General features: G+C 41.6%; 2 protein-coding genes across 2 annotated transcripts; both read right to left on the bottom strand.

Annotated features, from left to right (window-relative positions):
• Nucleotides 1-1293: 1293 nt before the first annotated feature.
• LOC117827879 (SOSS complex subunit C-like) lies at nucleotides 1294-2198 on the bottom strand. Its single transcript, XM_034704714.1, has one exon. It carries the CDS (start codon nucleotides 2000-2002, stop codon nucleotides 1664-1666), a length of 339 nt encoding a protein of 112 aa, XP_034560605.1. The 5' UTR covers nucleotides 2003-2198; the 3' UTR covers nucleotides 1294-1663.
• A 717-nt stretch (nucleotides 2199-2915) lies between these two features.
• mfsd2ab (major facilitator superfamily domain containing 2ab) lies at nucleotides 2916-18316 on the bottom strand. The gene is made up of 14 exons (XM_034704958.1): nucleotides 18073-18316; nucleotides 14987-15109; nucleotides 13711-13835; nucleotides 9449-9572; nucleotides 9067-9145; nucleotides 8763-8938; nucleotides 8547-8637; nucleotides 7778-7896; nucleotides 7535-7618; nucleotides 5947-6030; nucleotides 5739-5851; nucleotides 5504-5647; nucleotides 4965-5141; nucleotides 2916-4870 (listed from the first exon to the last, which is right to left on the bottom strand). Exons 1-14 carry the CDS (start codon nucleotides 18160-18162, stop codon nucleotides 4816-4818), a joined length of 1584 nt encoding a protein of 527 aa, XP_034560849.1. The 5' UTR covers nucleotides 18163-18316; the 3' UTR covers nucleotides 2916-4815.
• Between the last annotated feature and the right edge of the window lie 928 nt (nucleotides 18317-19244).

The following is a 19244-nucleotide window of genomic DNA, read 5'->3' as shown; positions in this document are numbered from 1 at the left end:
TACCCATGGTCCGTACCCATGTCCGTACCTTACAGTCTATAGTCCTTACCCAGAACATTTTGAGCATCTAAACACTTAATTCCCTGCATCATGGTGAATGTTTTTCTGACCAATTGTTTCAAATTCAATTTCAAATTGAATTATGAAAAAAGAAAACACAAAACAATCTATTTCTATATTATTGATTATATTGCATAATTAACACAACATAATTTACTATAAGGGCAACTAGAGGGCACTTTTTTACATTTAATTCACTGGAGGGGCATCCAAAGGGCACTTTTGTGCATTTAATTCATAGATTTTATCCAACAAAGAGGAACCCAGAGGGCACTTCCTAACAATTTATTGACTGTACAGTATCCAGGAGTACTTTTTTACAATAAGTTCAAAAGAAGAACATCCAGAGGACACTTTTTTTAAGTGTTGTACATTTGAGATGCATCCAGAGAGTACTTTTTTTACGTGTTTTACATTGGGGGGCACCCAGAGGGCCATTTTTGTATGGGGTTTCCAATGAAAGAACTCCAGAGAAGGCAAATTGTAATGATTTATCTAAACCAAGAGGGTACTTTTTAGCGCTGTTTCTTTCTGACATGAGAAGAGAGCAGGATTGGCCACATGTGGATGAGGAGAACAGGGTAGAATTGCAGATATAATTCTCTATAAAGCACTCCAGGCACAGTCAAAAGCAAGTTTATATTCAGTACAGTTCATCCACGGGTTAATCTGAACGTTCTGTTTAATGATATCTACATTCTCTGAATAAAAAAACAAATAGAGCACATTTAGGGTAAAAATAAAAATAATACTAAATTGATCATAATAATATATTATGCAACATTTAAACACAGTATAAAGTAATTCAAATGTTAAAACTACTTTTGTTTTAAGGCTCTTCAAACAACTGACAAATATTAAAAAGTTTGTATCAATGTGCATACGCTTTGCCTGGGTCTCAGACTTTGAAGAATAATTGGATTTTTCCAGAAACAACTGTCTCGTGGAAAGCTCATTTTTTATTTTTATAGTAAAATCGTCCCATTGTTTTCCTGCTGGTTCCTTTCAAGCAGTCAGGGACTATACATTTCTTTAAAGTTCCTGCACGGAACTTTCAGTGTGACAATTTTGGCAACCCCTTGTGGAAAAAGCTAAAAAGCAGGGTCCCTTATCTCTTCTGCTATTATTATTTCTTTTTAAGTAAGCGAAAGTTGTTCCTGCTGCATGCTTAACCACATCATCTGACACCTTTACCCCATGTGGCAGCAATAAGGGGCATTAAAAAGTACTACATTCAAAAAATATATACATTTTATTTCTGATTGTGTAGTTTGCTTTTGTAGATGATGCAGCATCAATTTGAGTTCAAGTTCATTATACAATCAGCTGAAAATAGTTGGTATGTTGTGAACTTGCATGTTTTCAGTAGGGTACTGCTTATATTGATATTCTGTTTGGCTGGTAACAAGTGGAAAGTTGTCATTAGTAGCAGCACAGAAGATACAAATTCCCACTAATTCATCACAGCCAATAGAGCAACGCTGAATTGATTCACGTTTCTTTCTGTAACTAAGATATTTTTCTTTCTTTGCCTTTATCACCTTTGGACAAAGAGCGCAATAAAAGAGAGTCAAAATGTGTAATCTTTAATAATGAGTTGTTGTTAATGTCTAGTAATTGTCTGTAGTAATGATATGTCGGGCTCCAGCCTGGGTAGCACCGGGAGGATGAGGTTCCCAAACGAGGAGTCCTGAGTCATGAAGAACCCGGAGGAGTGGCCGTGCGCATGCTGCAGGGCGGCCTTCTGCTGGGCGGCGGTGTGCTGCTGCTCCGCGCTGTCCCTCACCTCCTTCAGGCTGGCTCTACACGACAGAGGGATGTTTGCACCGGGGTTGTTCATAGACTGGTTCTGCATCAGGCGCCTCTTCTCTTTATCCAGCTCCGCCAGGATGGCTACTCTGGTCTTGTCTTGAAAGCCCGGTGCTGGAGGGGGAGCGGCCATGTCAGCCTCGCGACGTTAGCGGAGACAATGAAGATTTCACGAGTCCATACAGCAACTAAAACAGACTGCAAGTGTCGTCCAGCTGAGCTGTTTGTCTGCCTCTTTTACTGTCACAGACACTGAGGAAAGCTCTTAGCATTTGCAATGAAGTTAAGTCGGTGCATTAGGGTCACTGCATGTGAACACTTCCGGTTACTGTATTCATCCTTCAAAATAAAAGCATTAAATATTGTACGCTACAGGGACTCTTTTTTTTTTTAAATCAAATTGGCTAAAGCTCTATCCACGTTTTATGTGTTGATGGTAAGAAGCACTAAAAACATTCATAACATGTACTTTGAACAGCATCGGAACATCTGTTCATTATACCTAACACTAACTTTTTTTATTAGACTGTAAAGTATCCAAAATGTAATATCGGCAGCAGACCTACTTTGACCAGTGGAGTATATACAATGACATAAATTTCTTATTATTATTTTTCGTTTGCTGATCAATTTTTAAAATAGAGTTGTAACAAAGCCCGGACCCGAGAGGGCGGTAGATCACCATGAAGGCACCTGCGGCAGAGGTCCATCTGAAGGGCTGCAGCATGCCTTCATGAGCTGTTATGAATCATGGCCGTTTGATTGGTTAATGTCTTGGCGTCGATGTAAAAAATCAAAATCTATAATGTTTGGCACAATTTTCAAAGCCAATTTTACCTCATTGTAAGTTTAATTTCATAGTTTTTGTAGAATGTGTTAGCACCAACAACAAAATCTGAAACATTACATGATCTCTTAAGTGGACTTAGGTTTGGTTAATTATGAGATGTGTATGCACTGACATTTCTTGAACATGTTTTGATCTTCTGTGATAAAGCTTAAGCTCCATACATAGAGGTTTTAAGAAAATAAATACTTTAGACTCATTCACAGTACACTTATTAGTATTTATTAACAATCTTTTTTCAATCTCAAAAATGTTTCTTAAATAACTACAGTACAGTGTACATAAGTTCGTTTCACTTGCAACCACAAATATCAAAGATATGTACAAGTTTACATACAATATATACATATGCACAGGAGGCATGTACAGAAGGCTTCTGTGAGTCCCTGTGGGATCAAAGCTCACACATTTGGCTACAGCCTCAAGAGTCATGAGATAAGTTTACTGACAGATCCATAGACCAAACACGGACAAACATAACAGGATGAGGTGTACAGGGTGTACAAGTAGTATAGGCTTAGTGGATGAAAATGGCTCCATGTTGGCATGTATAGTATCCTCTACCAGGAGTAGAAGGAACTTTGAGGGAGTAGAAGAAAAATGTAAATCAAATATAAACAATTTCACATTGGCAACCCAGTTGTCAGAAACAACGTGTCAAAGATGTTAAGAGTATGTATAACATATGACTGTATATACACATTTCCATATCAATAGATATGAAAAAGGTCAATCCACAATTTCATGACAGGGATTGAGATGATAAAAAAAAGAATCTTTGTTGTTCCTTCAATAAACATACATATATACAAAAATAAACATTCAAAAGACGAAAAAAAAAAAACCCAAAAGGGGAACTGTGAAGAGTTCACTTCCCCGCTATCCACTCATCTTTCTTCAAAATTATGTGCTTCCCTTTTTGAATGCATATATAGCAAAGACAGTAAGGATGGCAACATGCATTAAAAGGCGTGTGATTATTTAGAAGCTTGTCCCCCCATTTCTTTATTTTGACACCTCCAACTTATGACCTCACAGGCCTTAAATTGGTTTAAATACTGTAAGAAGCAAGACTTCCCGGCAAACATGAATTCAAAAACAGTAAAATCAATTCTAATAAATATTTAAATAATGATAGCACTAGATTAGTACCTGCTGAAGTCACCGTTTTGCTCACTATTGAGGAAATTAAAGCATTTAGAGAAGAGACAAAGATTTCCTATGTTCAGTAGCTGTCATTTTCAAAAGAACATAAATAATGTCTTTGCTGGATAAGCATTAGAGTTATGCGTGCAAACTAAATGCTTATACAGTTGTAGTGGTTTCAGTAATATGGTAGGGAAGTTAAAGGAGCCCTTTAGAGCAAAGCCATTGCTGTTTGGCCAAAAGTTCAAACATCACATTATCTTGGCTTCTTTGGAGAACAAAAAAAAGCCAGTGGGATGGGAATGAGATGGAAACTTACTGGCTGACTGCTGTATGTACACTATAAGGATTTATAGTACAATTCCAGGAAACACTTAAACTGTTCAAAATACACACCCAAGTCTATGACTCAAGAGCAGGTGACTGGCACAAGTTTGTCAGTTTTGAACTTCAAACCCCAAAATGAGGTTGAAATTAAGGCGGTATCACTGTTCAAGTTTCTCACAATGCTCACATCACACAGCTGTGAAGTTGTTTTTAGCGCAGTGCTCATGGTCATAATGCACAATGTTCTATGTACATGGATGGAAACTGCCCTGCTGCAGCGAGTAGCACCAATAATGGCAGCACTGACAATACATGCTCCCATCAAATTTCATGGTTTTGTGCATCTTTCAACCAAGACAAAGATCTATCTTAAGGAAAACATTTTCTGGCAGTACTCAAAAGTAGTATGTTGTACAAAAAGTAAGGCTTTTGAGATATGACTGAACAAGGAGATGGAATTTCATGCTAAGAAAATGTTTTGAAGTCAAATTCGTGGACTTAAAACAGCAGCAGAGTGATTGGACAAGGCAGTGTCTACACGATCCGACAGGTCCAGATCTGTTGGTCCCGCCAAGTGCAAAAATGCCAATCGAGCACCCGATTGGTGGATGAGTCCCTCAAAGGTGCTAGACCATGTTTGCTAGCTCTGTTGAGTCTGTTTCTGAATCTGCTTCATTTTCCCTGTGAGAAAACAAAGAACAATGTTAGTTTGAGTTTTTCTTTATGGACACAAAGAAACACAAAGCAGTAAAGAAACTCCTCTCTGCATGCTTACCTCTGTTCCTGGAGCAGTTTTCTGTTGCCTTGCCTCCTCTCCTCATCGATTGGATAAAAGTACAGAATGACCAGGCCGATTATGATAAGAACCACAGGGGCGGCAGACACCAGCAGTTTTAAGGTTACATCCACTGCCTGTGGCTGAGTGCAGCCTCTGCTGATGTACCCTGCAAAACTGGAAAAGAAACATCACAGTCATGAAAATGAAAAGAACAACGTTGCAGCAAATATCTTCTCTGGTCATGTATTTGTTAGCAGAATCAGGATCTTAATGTGAAGGGACATTTTTGATCAAAGGCCAACACTGTAAAGTCAGTCATGTGAAGCATGCACGAGCATGCATGTGCTACAGCCTTAATGTACTTACACTCATGAAAGAAGAAGGAATTCCTTGCTTTCATGAGGGATTAAGGTTCTGGGAGATTTGGCTTAGCCTGATTTTTTTTGATGATGTCCCAGTAATCGAATTAAACACATTCAAAACCTTTTTGACTCACATTATAGGCTACCTGTGAGTGTCTTCAAGGCAATACTTACTCTAGACTGAGGGTGGAGATGCCGAGGGAGACTCCAGAAGCAAACTTGGTAAAGAAGACGTAGAAGGAGTAGAAGAGAGCTTCGTGGCCCGTAGAGTCTGGATTCTGCACTTGGAAATCATCCACAACGTCAGGCAGCATGGACCTTAAAAAAGCAATAGAGCCATGATTGGTTGAACTTATAAAAGGTGTACACATGATAAGACAACAGTAAAGAGAGTCAGTAGAGGTCTTACCAGGGAAGCAGGAAGGCTGCAGCCACTCCAACTCCAGCAGCAAAAGAGACAATGTAGGTGACAATCAGGTTACTCTTCAGACACACCACCAGGATCATGAAGGGAACCACAGACTGAGAGGAACAGAGACACATTAGACCACATTAGTTCACAGAAATTATATCACTCTTTCATACTTCACATGACTTGGCTGGAGTTTTTGACTTACCAAAGTGCCAGTGTAAACTGCTGTCTTTTTCCCAAAGCGAGTCAGAAACCACTGCCAGAAGGGGATTGCTAGAGTAGCAGAGAGCTGGAGGGAAAGAAAACAAAGTATATTAACCAGCTGTTTGAGCTTAGTTATGACAAGAATCAAATAAGTTTCAGGAAATTCCAGTACAGGACTTCTATTATAGCTAAACGTCATACCCATGCAACAAGGAAAGACCCCTTGAGTCATGTTGTGTAACAATACAATCGCATGAGACTTGATGGATTCTCAAAATGCTCCAGCTTGGGATGAAAGTGAAGCGTGGTGATGCAGAAAACGTGGTGTTGCATATTTGACCTCTCATACCAGCCAAACACAACAGCAAGGGTGGAAGACAATATACTCTCAACAGCTCTTCACAAAACAAATCTGAGCTCAATGTGATGCAAAATTCCAGCAGGGTCATCCTGTGACTCCACAGGAGGGTCAGAGGTATCCGCCAGGATCCGTTTGGCCTCTGACCCCTACGTGTTTGAATAAGATAAAGATAACACAAAGTGCTGGTGCAACAGTATTTTTCAACCTTTTCTTATAGCGGTGAAACCCTGAGCTAAGAGACAAACCACCTACACATCCCCTTTTGTCTACCAGCACAGTCATCTCCGTCGCTGTGACCCTGTTTCCTGTGGTTTCACAAAATGCGTAAACTTCCATTTCATTTCCTTTCAAGTTTCAGGTGAAAGACTAAATCATGTAAATCAAAGTGTGTCAAAGGATTCCTCACATTAGCAGAAACAGCACACAGAAGGCCTTTAGCTGGGTATTTTTGTTGTTATTGAACTCTTTGTTACTCTCCCAAAAAGACAACCCTTTGAATGGCTGGTCCTTAGATAATGCCGGTTACTTTTACTTCATTATCTTTCCCCTGATCTTTAGTCTGACACCTCCTCAGATTACTGCAGGTGAGATTAAGATCATGAGTAACTTCAGGAGGAGTTTCTGTGAAAGTGATTTAATTAAATAAATGTACTCTAACAAAGGTTATCGCCTTGGTTCCATAATCCTTTCCATAAAGTAAAGGATCAAAGGGAGTAATCTTTCCAACCTCTGTAACCTGTACTCTCTGACACTGTACAGTCAGGCTGTGTGGGCTACAGGAGCCACATCTACTGATTAATTACCTGCCAGGCTCTGAGGTGACTCTGTGATTTCAGGACCTTTATTTGTACAGGGGTCAAGAGAGATGAATGGAGGGATAATCAAATGTGGCTCCTGTACTGTCTGTGGGAACAGGATGGCATTCAAGCAGAGCAGTAAGGGTGGACACACATCACTGAAATGTGCAGCAAGGAGACACTGCTTTCTGAGCAAGTACAGAACAGCTTTGTAATCGAGGACAATTTATATGTTGGCCCCAGGAGGAGAGCTTTTGTCTGCTCTCTGAGGCTAATGGCTGAACTTCTTCCACACAAATGGGCAGCTTAAGGTTTCATGTGCTGAGGGAAAAGTGGCCACTGCTATGGGAACAGGGCACCTACCAGGCTGAGAGACTGTAAATGCCACCTGTGTGTGTATGATGTGTGAGAGTGTGTATATGTGTACTCACCATGATGACCAGCAGGATATTCTGGAAGTCGTTTCTGAAGCCCAGTGTGGAGCTGCAGAAAAGGGCAAAGTTTCCCTCCAGGAGCTGCAGGGAGAAGCACAGACACTCACTCAGTCGAGCTCTACAACCCAAACAAACACAAACACACTGCGAGCCAAACTCCAATCCACTCCGGCTGGGAGCACAAAACAGGAGGGGCTTCCAACATTCAACATAAGAGGAGCTTTTTCTCTGAATACGCACCATGAAACCGAGTGAGGTGAAGAGGAAGACCATGACCAGTTTGGCATAGGGTCCATGGCCCATCACCAGCTTAATCCCTCCAAAGAAAGACATTGGCTCCGACCTGGGACGACAAGACTCTGGGAAAAAGAAAAACACTAGATGTTATTTATAAGCTTCAAAAATACATCAGCTCAAAACACTTTCATCTGTCTTTTATCCCAGGGAGCATGTATTTTCTGATTATGCATACACAAGGGGAGGCCTTTGAGGCTCATACTCTACTAGACAGTCACTTTTCTGGTCACAATGCTTCCATTTAGTGTGCTCACTCACACAGCCTGTCAGCCCACAGTCACACCACAGTGTTACACTAGAACTGAGCATCCCCATTGGATTAGAGAGGAAGCATCAATAACAATTATGTACCATTAAAGATGTTGATCTGATCAGGGAGTTAAAGTGAAGCAGCTGACGTTAACGGGAATGTTTCAAAGTGAGCAGGAGCTGTGTCATCAGGCTCATGTAACTCAATAAGATACATAATTGCAGAGATTGTTTAATTATAATATACACTTCAAAACAGAATTTTGATTGGCCTTTAATATATGATGCAATACACAAAAGATGGACCCACAATTTGACTTTTTTTTCTTTGTATGAGAGCTAAATATTTGAGTTTCCTTCTTGTTTTGGCCTCTAATTAAAGTCAAAGAAAGGCATCATAGGAGTGAAAATGTAATCTAATCTGAAGGATGGAGACAGGCTCACAGACAAATTAGTACCTCACCTTTTTTCTCCCTCACACCGAAGAAAAGAACAACAGCACAGAGGACGTAGATCATGCAGATGACACCAGAAGCAATCATGTAGGCTGCTCTCTGTGTGAGTAAAGATAAGACCCTTAGAGTTTCACATTTTTACGTATGTGTTCAAAAATCAGGAACTTATGAGACATGCAAAAGATCATCAAAGCCTAACAGGTCAAACATATGACTTCGCTTACCGTGTGCTCCAGTAAAATGACAGGCCCTGACTCATTTAGTCCACCAGACTTTATTGTGCTGTTCAGGTCTGCCATGATGTCAAGAGGTCCCGGGACGCAGGGAGCATTTGCCATACCCACAATCTGCCCCTGGATGGCTGTACCAACAACTGTGCCCAGAACCTCCACAGTCATCCCTGAAGGAGGGGACATGGGAGAAGTTTAATGGTTGAGGTGGTGACATCTGATTTGTCTTTTGTTTCAGATGACAGGAGACTTTAAAAAAAATCATCATTATAATAATCATGCAGTCGGTGACACTCACTGTATGCAGTGGCTGAGTCTCTTTCTTTCTGCTCTGAGCTGATGAACATTGTGAGTGCAGAATACGGCACATGGAAGCACTGCAATGAAAAGACAGAGAGGAACAAGATGAGCAAAGTTATCGCAGCTTTTAAATGGACTTCATGTTTTTGCAGGGAGGTAGCAAATTACTCTAACTGTTGGACCGTTTTGCGTTGCAAATTGGGAAGTTAAGGGAGTGTATTACTGCTTTCATGTCTGCAAAAATAGCTTAGCATCCTAGTCATAGACAGTATAGCCTTTGTTAGCACAAAGAGTTAAAACAGGTTGGACAAGCCAACATGGCCTGACTGTACTTTTAAAGAGGTCACGGTAGTGTGTGCGTGTGTGAATGTGGTACTCACAGTCTGCAGCGTCTGGAAGATGCAGTAGAAGAAAAGATACCAGATGACTTTGCCATCCTCAAAAGGGGGAACGTACCAAATGAGGAAATAGGCAAGCACAGCCAGAGGGGTCGAGAGCACGATCCTTCAGAAAGAGGATAAAAAAAGAGAGAGAAAAGAGACGACAACATCAGTGGCTGAAAACGTGATCCTACTCGAGCGTGAAACACTCTTACTCAGTAAACAATCAGGAGTCCTAATGAGGAGAGGGGCCACACACGTTACATAACAAACTGTGGCCGGTGAGGAGCATCTTTCTTTCATATCGTGCCACCTTTTCCACAGCTCAGCACTGTTTGTTGTTTCACTTGAGTTAACCGTTTCACACCATGATCATCATTAATAAGGACAAAGCGTTCCTGCTGCTCACATGCATGACACAGGTTGAGCTTATAGCACGGCTCAATGTGGGCGCTGTGGGAAAATGAGGACTGGGAATGCTGTGGAGCAAAACGTCATTCGATACTCGATACCATCTTGACTGATGAAACTTCTTTTTGTTTCATAGAAATTCAATTGATTAGGCGATGACTCATGAGCTAAATACACAAATAAGAATGTGACCTCTTAGTTCTGCTCTCACATCCTAGTTAATCAGTACTTTTCCTCTTCCTCAGGACATGAACATCCTGCAATGTCATCGTAAGAGGAAAAACCCACAGGAGTAGAATTCCTTCTGTCACTTCCTGCCTACGCATTTCCTTCGTCCTATGGTCAGATCGACACTCTCCAATCAGAAGGGAGATGAAGAAGACCACAACTCTGAGATGAGAGCCGGCTTTGTGGCTCACAGTCTGCTGGTCATATTCTTTACAGGAATTGCTAATCACTTTAACATCTTGTGATTCATCCTTATCAGCAGGGCGGGATATGAGGTCATAAAAACATCACATCAGACAATAAGCAACAGCATGCTTTTCTCTGGAACATAAATAAAATAATAACTTCTACCCATTTCAACTCACAGGGGTCTGTAAGAGAGCACACCTTAAACTTATACACTTGAACCTTTTTACAGAAAAACCCCAGTCTCAGCAGACTCTCTCCTGCGTGTTGTGATAAACTGTTCCCTTGTGTAAAGTCAGTGTAGGTGTGGCAAACAAGTTAAAGCAGGTGTTTTATCAACATAAGGCAGCACAGCAAGGAATGCATTTTTCACAGCTTATTTCCACCCTGCCAAACGAGACCAGCCCCTCTAAGACAGGCATGATACTTCATGAGGCTTTTTACAGCAGCAAAGAGAAACGCTGAATCAACTATCTTGTCACATCCTCTCATGCTCTTTCTCTGCACTGTACACTTGCAGGACCAAGATGTGCACTGTAGTTGCAGAGCTGCAGTGACACTATATACACCATATAAGTACCAGCCTGGTGCCCCTCCTAGAATTATATTTAAATGCCCCCTGAAATAGATACGCTGACTTGAGAGGGGTGATTTTATCTCTGCAAGCTTACTTGGAGGGTGACAGTCTAGGTCTGGTCTCTATTAACTGTGAGAGTTTGCTTTACAGGCAGACAGAAGAACATCAAATCCATGTTTTGGCAGCCATCGATGGGCTGGGCAGCGGAGCAGCTGTAGTTACAGATAACAATCACGTCAGTATTCTTGCTCTGACATCTTAAAGTCATGTTTTCACGCTTTGTGAAAGACATTTAGCTACAAGTGAGAAAAGAATCTGATCAAAATGAAGAAAAATGTGGATTTGGACCCTCACTACAAATGCAAGAGAAGACAGGCAGCATCATTTGAAATAGTACATACAAACTCTGAGTGATAGCAGTCAGATTACAAATATTGATGTTTAGGTATCAGCAGGAAACTTGCAGACTGTCACTTCAGACTCCTTCAATAGCTCTGCAGCAACAGTGCATCTCCTTCTAGCTTGTTTCTCAACTTGAACTATAGTAACCTCTTGGATTCCTCAGTCAGTCTTTTAAAAAAAAAACTATCAGGGCCTTCACAGCTGAGAGCTCACACGCCATTGGCTCATGTTTGTGGTGTGTTGTGGGCTGGACCAATGAGAAGCTAGCTTGCCTCCTCTCTCCCCTCCCCCTCTCCCTGCACAGGGTGCCTTTTAGATGGAGCGGCTCTGTCTGCGTCTCTGCTGCGCACACCCTGCTCTCAGGCGCGGCACTCACTTCCTCGCATCTCTCTGACTAAACTGACTGTAATGTGACTGAACATGCCAATCCTTCCAGCATCCTCCTGTCCTCTTCTGACAAACCCCCCACCCACCATCAATCCACACCCCATCTCTGACAAATGGATGAGATGCATCTCGCTGTGCAGGACCAGAGCCAGGCGTGACCCACTTTTTAGATACAAACGTCGGCATCCTGATGTCTGCTGAAAATTACAATAATGATGCACTACCCTAACCATCCTTCATTTCTCATAATAACCTCCTTTGTAGCGCTGTGGGGCTTTTTTTTTTTTTTTTTATAAAAAGGATGGCTATTCACTTATTATATCTCCATCTTTTCGGGAAGCTATTCTAAAGAGTTTTGCACATATGTTGCTTCCACATTTTGTTTTATTACCAGAGAGTTACATTTCCGACCCTCTCAGGAAGTCCAAACTACAGCTGAAGAGGATGCCCATGCTATTGTGTTCTAAATTAATTATGCAGGTGTCCTCTGTGCACTAGTAGCCAGGGGAACGTTGGCTCAAAGGGGAAGACCACAGGAGACCTTTGTGATCAGATTCATTTCCCAGTTGTGCCTTAAATCACACGTTTAACATATTTCAAATCAACCAGGGAGCAGGAACAAGCTGCTGTGGCACTGGGCTTTGCATCTCCCTGTTGTGCTCATTATAAAGCTGCCTGCACCCTGTGAGACATTTACCTTGTCTTGTCAAGGTGTCATTCCCTCTCACCTTTTAGTCGAAGCACCCAATAAAGGTCAGCATGTTCCAAAATAGTGAATGGACAGTATCTCTTAAATAACTTCTGTGTTGACAGGAGACCCCTTTCATAACCAGCAGCGACCACCGACACCCTACACTTCTCTCATGTAACAGTGTTAATTATAACCTTCAGACGTCTGAAGTTAAGCAAGATCTGCACTTTCTGACAATGCAGAAGTCCCTGTTGGTTGGACATTCAATATCAAGCAAACTGAAATAAATCCATGTAGGTTGACAAGAGATAGAGGCCATTATTTAGGGGGAGGGGACACAATAGCTTAAAGAAGGGCTCAGTAACCTTTCTGTAGAAAAAGGCCTGAAGCCTTTAAGGCGTCTCACTCCCTTAGCCGTGCCACCACCCACAGACAAAGATAGAAGGCAGCATTTGAACATTCCTTTTGCTGCAGGGCATGTTGGAAGTGCTCAGACAGGACTGTCCAAAATATTCTGTCAGTTTTTTTCAAATGACATCATTTTTAAAGCATGAAATAGTTTAAAACTAGCTTGCAGTTTCAACATGTAGTGATTTCACTTTCTCTGTCCTTTATTGCTTGCCAAGAGGAGCCCACTCAGTAGCAGGCAGGAGTTGTATTTGTCAATGCAATGCTAAAGGCCACGCTGTGGGAAATATGCAAGACCAGCACTGTGAGGGTCCCACTGTATTTGTTTTTAAAAAACAAGAAAGTCTTTACAGTTTGTCTTTAAAAAGGTCTGGGCTAGACTTTTTCTACCAGAAGCATTTTTTCAGCAAACTGTATTATAGTTTTTTTATGCATATAGCAACAGTTTAGGATTTTTCAGTGTGTGTGTGTGTGTGTGTGTGTGTGTGTGTGTGTGTGTGTGTGTGTGTGTGTGTGTGTGTGTGTGTGTGTGTGTGTGTGTGTGTGTGTGTTTAAGCAAAAGGGGAGGCAGTTCTTGAATGGTCACAGAGGCATGTGTTGGCCATGAGGAAGTGGTGCAGCAGAAATTGCATCAGCATGACCCACAGTAACCCTGCTGGGGGAGATGGAGAAATCAAACACAATAAGCCCCGCCCCTAAACACTGACACATGTCGAGTGCACGCTGGTTGGACACTGTCCCCTCACAACTCTGACTCACCCAGGCTGACAGTGGACCCCCGTTAAGCATTTCCGACAGCAAATAGGTGTCGACAACTTCATTGACATTACTGAGCTGATCAACTAGGTAATGAAAACTATCTGAAAAGAGTCAGAAACTCCAGCTGAGGACGGAGAGGGGGTCAGACCTGCTTGAAATGTACAAAACCCCATTAAAAAAAGTGTGTGCTGCTGAGCTGTGAGTTAAACCTACCAGGGCAGCATGCGTCCAAAACGGGTCCATGGGCTACGGGACACCAGGAAGCCCACTGTGGGGTCTGTTACGGCATCCCATGCTCGGCCCACAAACAAGATGATGGAGGCATAGAAGGGATCAAGCTGCAGAAGAAAACAACATTAGGATTAGTCCTACTGGAGCAATATCAGGCTGCATGCTTGTTTGGATGAGGATTCATATCAACTACTGCACTGCACTGCACTGCACTGCGTTTTCTTCCTTTACCAGAGATATTGTTGATACCAGTTACTTTCAGAGTAGTTGATTTTGAAGCTTCATCTGAAAAGTGTGGGTGTACAGTCTGTGTATCTAGGGCTTCATGTGATAAGCTCCTCTATCTAAGTTTCCCCATTCTAAGTGTGAAAGCATTCAGCATGTACATGATGTTTGCCATTTGTTTGTTTTGTACATTAACATCACAGGACCAGTCTTTTCCAGCCCTCCACTGAGCTGTTGAGTAAAGAAGTTTCATTAAAACATGACCTTAAACTCAGTATTGTTTAGTTATCAACTTGTTTTGAGTCAATAGTCAAAACGCAGCACCTAACAAGGATGAAGTCAAACAGTGAAGGTGCCACTTGGCAGATCATCAAGTCTGCTGTTCATCCAGCTCTGTCCAAAGGAGACAAGCCTGACTTGAGGCCAGGCCCGATGAATGCCTGACTCCTGACTGTACAGTGTGCACCATGCTGTGTCGGCCAATAGACTCCTAATCAACCATCTTGGTAGCTGGACAAAGCGCAACCCCTGGGAAGCTGTTGACTTACACGCTATTTTGGCCTAACCATCAGATTAGTGTCAAAGCCAATTAAAGCGAACCCCTCCTCATCGCGCTACCGTCGTCCCCCTCCCAACATTTTTGCAGAAAAAGCCCTGTAAGCCTTTTGATACAGCTGAGCCACATCATGGAGTCTATTATGGAAACTTTTTCCACCTCTTCATTTTTCTTGGATAATCGCCCCCTTTGTTAGCAAGCTTTGGCAGTCACAATGTCCTGTATGTGCCCTTATGGGAGAGGTGGTTTGAGGGCACAGAAAGGATCATGTACAGCAGCACACATACCGAGGTAGGACACATAGAGTACAGAGGAGACAGCAACAGGGGTACAGTGTGTTCTCATCCTGGGGAAAAGGTTATCCTTAAAGAGTGGTATGTTGGCTATATTTAGATCTGTAGTATGGAAGTGACACTTAATCCTGGACAGATGTAATTATGATTTTTTTTTTTTTTGTAATATTCTCAACCAACTCACCTGAGCTACATCCAGTAGATAGATCTGCAGAAAAAAGCCCAAGGCACATCCTGTGATCTGGTAGGGTGCTCCACCGACTGCATAGCATAGCTTGTTGCAAACTGATAACCTGTTCCGCTCATGCTGGGGAAAAAAGAAACAAGAACAGAGAAGATAATTAATCAAATTAACCTTTCAACTACATTAACTCTGATGGAGAGTATGAGGAGTTTAAACAAGTGCAGAAAAACAGCAGACATGAGATCAGTTTATTAATAAATAGACTGAAAACATTTAATTTAACTCCTCAGAGTGGACAGCAGCGGCTAAATCCGACAAGGGGAATAGAACTGGATGCACACAGTTACATATCCAAGCATAATACAAAGTTATTTCTTCTTAATCTGAACCTATCCTTCCTTCATTTTTTTAGAGTCACCTTGTTCCTAAACGAATGCATTTTGAATGCCTCATAAGAAATGTGGTTTCAAGCCCTCAGAGTTTTTCGTCTAACTGGCTGAAAGCTAACTATCATGCAAAGTATTTGGCAGACATCAGGGACAGCCACTGGGAAACAAACACCCATTGGTTTTCTAACAAGTGCTCATTCTGCCACATTTTCTCCAGTGAAGATGTGATAATTTCCTCAACAGAGACTCTAAACAACTCCTCTGTAAGAAATACAAATCTCTGCAAAGTAGTGCCAGGGCATGGCATCACCATGGTGTCTCACACACTAAAGGACAGGGTGACAGCACTTTGGCAGCATTCTAAACCGACTTAATATCCACAGTGATGTCTGCCAGTTTGACCACTGCTGCCCACAGAGGGATGACAACACACCCTCCTCCCTGACCAATCAAACTTTGAGTATAAAATGAAGGAAGGGTTACATTTATCCTCTGTTTCAAATAGCATCAGAAGCTTGTGAAATGGCCTTACACAGGAGGCTTATGTCAGTGTTAATATGTCAGGGATATGAGAAGAAAACAAACACTTCCCCATATTAAATCAGACCATCACACAAAATGTCCCTGTGACTGTTTCTGAATGAACTAGCCTCTCTGTCTTGTTGATACACCCAACCTGCCTTTTGTTTAGGTGACAGATCCCTCTGTGGCTGAAATGAGAAACCTGCACCATCAAAACACAGAGGCGATTACCGGTATTTAAACTTTAGGGTCAGATCACAATGGTTGGCAGTGCAACAGTTGGACTACCCAGTGATTTAGGTCAGGACTCCATGGAAGTGAATGCAAGGTCTCAAACTTGACCCAGACATATGATGCACATTACCCATCAAACCAAACAAGACAGATGTAAACTGGGAAGAAAAAAATGGCAGCTAAAACATCATTCACTGTCAGTTTGTGTCACTAAATTTAGCTCCCCTACACCTGTTCTACCTGAATGCAAATAATCTTGTTGTCACTCCTTGTTTCCAAAAAGGCTTTGCAGTGAGTGTGTCATCTCTGATTAAACCATTAGGAATGTGTGAATGAATTTCTAAATGCCTGTCTCTTTTGATACAAAGAAACGTGAGCTACCCTTCTTTGTACAACAGGTTATAATGAAATCAATAACAACAGAGTGGAAGTGTACTGCCAGCCTCACCCAGGTTATTAAAGGAAGTGTGTGTAAACCTGAAATCAAAAGTCCTTCCCTCCAAAGCCTCCTGCTGCTGTTATCACTGCTGCCAGTGATGATGACATGCTGTAGACTGATAACTTGCTGGGGCCATAGATAACCCTTAAACAGTTGGCTTTTTAATAACAACCGCACCAGAAACATTTGTATACAATGTTGCACCTGTAGATTTTGACAACCCCAAGACTGAACGCAGAGGAGAAACAAACATGTAGAAATCCTTCTTTTTAGGTGGCATTTTCGTGTATCAACCTGTGCCTGCTCCAGCTCTGTGTGTGACACGTTGCCTTGGTTGGGGCTTCCTGCTGCATTCAATGCTATCGGAAACTTCACTTATGTGATATGATATCAAATGAACAAGGCGAATTTCTGAGATAGAAAGATTACACGGCCACAAGACTGAAAAATGGATGCTTCTGACTTGTCCTCCTAATGTCGCTTCTTTAATGCAAACGTTGCGTTAGATCATATCCTAACCTGTCTGAAGAGAAAGACAATAGCCAAGTAATACATCTCTGATTGTTCTACCATTTCCTAACAATATATTCCATTTAGGCTTTACTTTGTGGTTTTCCTTGCCTTAAACGTAACAACGATGAACATTTTCTCATCGGTCTGCGTGCTTCAGATGAGCCCCTGAACGCAGCACCACCTCACCCATTAAATGTGTGAGCCCCTAATGAGCTGATTTAAAGATGCAACGCTTGCCTACATAGCTGCATCATGCTGCTTCATGTCGGTAACACTGAAGTGTCTTTAATAAAAGGACTAAAATAGCTCGTGTGACTGAACACTTTGATCACATGTATTGTAATCAATCAGACTGACAATTAACAGGCAAATAAGAAACCACGGTGTAGTTCTTTCTTTAATATCCAACTGACTTGAATGTTGCTTTTAACTATATTTGAAAAAGCATCCAGAAGATAAAATGAGGAGCATTTTCGGTATTTAAGTCAGTTCTGTAACAAACGCTCCCCAAACCTGTTTCGACACAGTCCTGGGGATAAAATAATGACTGAAACAAAGGTTATTTCACTGCGTTTAAGACCCCCACACAGCCGCGGTATGTCTAATTTAAACGATATGGAGAATATCTCGAAATAATCAGGGATGAGTGATTGGTCTTGCTGAGCTCAGCTCAAGTATAAATGTCCACCCATCATACACTGGAGGGTTAAGCTCTTTACCACAGATTTCATCCATTTAATAATTCATTAAGTCACTCTGGGAACATATTTCGGTCAGCTCCTGCATGGAAATGTCACAATGAGCCGTGCGCGCCTGGCTAACGCGATTCACTCCCTTACTATGTCAGTCTACCGGTGTGCTCGATTCATTGAATCTGTAGGACCAACTCCCCTGAAACCCTGCCTCGCCCTTCTCGTGTGCTGTCTGGGGGTTAAAGAAAACATTGAACCGTCGATGAAACATTTTTTAAAATTAACAAATGAACATACCTTTTTTGCGAGCGTGATGCCATCCGAGCTGGGCGGTTTATTCAATAAACTGGCATTAGAGTATTGTTCACCCCCCTCTCCTTTTGCCATAGCAGAGTAGCTCGGTTAATGTGATGAACTTGACAAAAACACGTATCAAACAAGTCTTCCGATAAGATTTGAGGAAACACGTCCAATGGTATCGTCGTGGTCTTTCAAAACTGAGGAGATGTGGGATGTGGATGTAGTAATTTTTTTAGAGCTCCCCGCCCCTTCCAACGTGCCATTCACCCCATATATGACCCCGCCCCTCCAAGGCGGGTCACAGCCGGGCTGGGAAGTTCCTCATGCCAGAGTCATCGTCACATCAAAATGCAGCTGCCGTCATGGAAACAAGACACATTTGTATCAGTAAAGACATTCAGATTTTAAAGACGGCGTCTTAAATCTTTTTAATCAATATGGAGGAAGCTACTTATTATTTTAGTGTCCAGTAGAAATAGCTCGTTGCATATTTATGTAAATATTGGCTACTGTTCAGTCAGCCTTGTAATGTGAAGGTGACCATTGAGCACAGGCTACTGATACAGCCTATGACCATGCACATTTACATGGTATAGGATATCGAATTCAATGAAAAATAATCATTCGATTGAAAAAAAAAGTATTTATATACAAAGTCATAATGTATACTTATTATTGTAAAATTCTTACAAAATGTCCATTCTCCTGAATCTTAAAATTCCCTTAAAATAAGTCCTGATTTTGTATTTCTTTATAAATCTATATTTGTGTTCCTAATTTATGTTTTGCAAATATTTTCAAATATTCAGAATGTCATGAACATTGCAGCAGTGTCTCAGAATCCAGGGATTCAATGTCATCTACATATACAAATATCTTTTGAATAAATTGTTTACTTTGGCAAATGATTGACTCGTGTAGGTGTGTTTGTTTACAATCTCTGGTCAGTATTTACTTCCTCACAGGTCCAGCATACTGCTGGCAGCTCAAAGTAACCAACCCCATCTGTACTGACCATTCATTCCGACAGGTCATAACCACTTTTTTAACATCCCCTGATATGGACCCATAGTGCTGAGCTGTTTAATCTGTTGCCTGCATACAATTTTTCATGTGTGGTAGAGCTAAAAACAACCTTTTTCATGTGGTTGATCAGCCTGCTGCCTGAG

Source organism: Notolabrus celidotus, chromosome 16 (genome assembly GCF_009762535.1).
Source record: "Notolabrus celidotus isolate fNotCel1 chromosome 16, fNotCel1.pri, whole genome shotgun sequence".
Taxonomy (NCBI): domain Eukaryota; kingdom Metazoa; phylum Chordata; class Actinopteri; order Labriformes; family Labridae; genus Notolabrus; species Notolabrus celidotus.
Note: the sequence above shows the minus strand (reverse complement) of the source record. Positions and strands in the feature narration are given on the sequence as shown.

Excerpts from the sequence above, each read along its gene's own strand:
- mfsd2ab (XM_034704958.1), bottom strand. The coding sequence starts at position 18,162 with ATGGCAAAAGGAGAGGGGGGTGAACAATACTCTAATGCCAGTTTATTG. Across the intron at positions 8,939-9,066 it reads AGACTCAGCCACTGCATACA|GGATGACTGTGGAGGTTCTG; the intron begins GTGAGTGTCACC and ends CCCCTCCTTCAG. Across the intron at positions 5,648-5,738 it reads GCAGCCTTCCTGCTTCCCTG|GTCCATGCTGCCTGACGTTG; the intron begins GTAAGACCTCTA and ends TGCTTTTTTAAG.
- LOC117827879 (XM_034704714.1), bottom strand. The coding sequence starts at position 2,002 with ATGGCCGCTCCCCCTCCAGCACCGGGCTTTCAAGACAAGACCAGAGTA.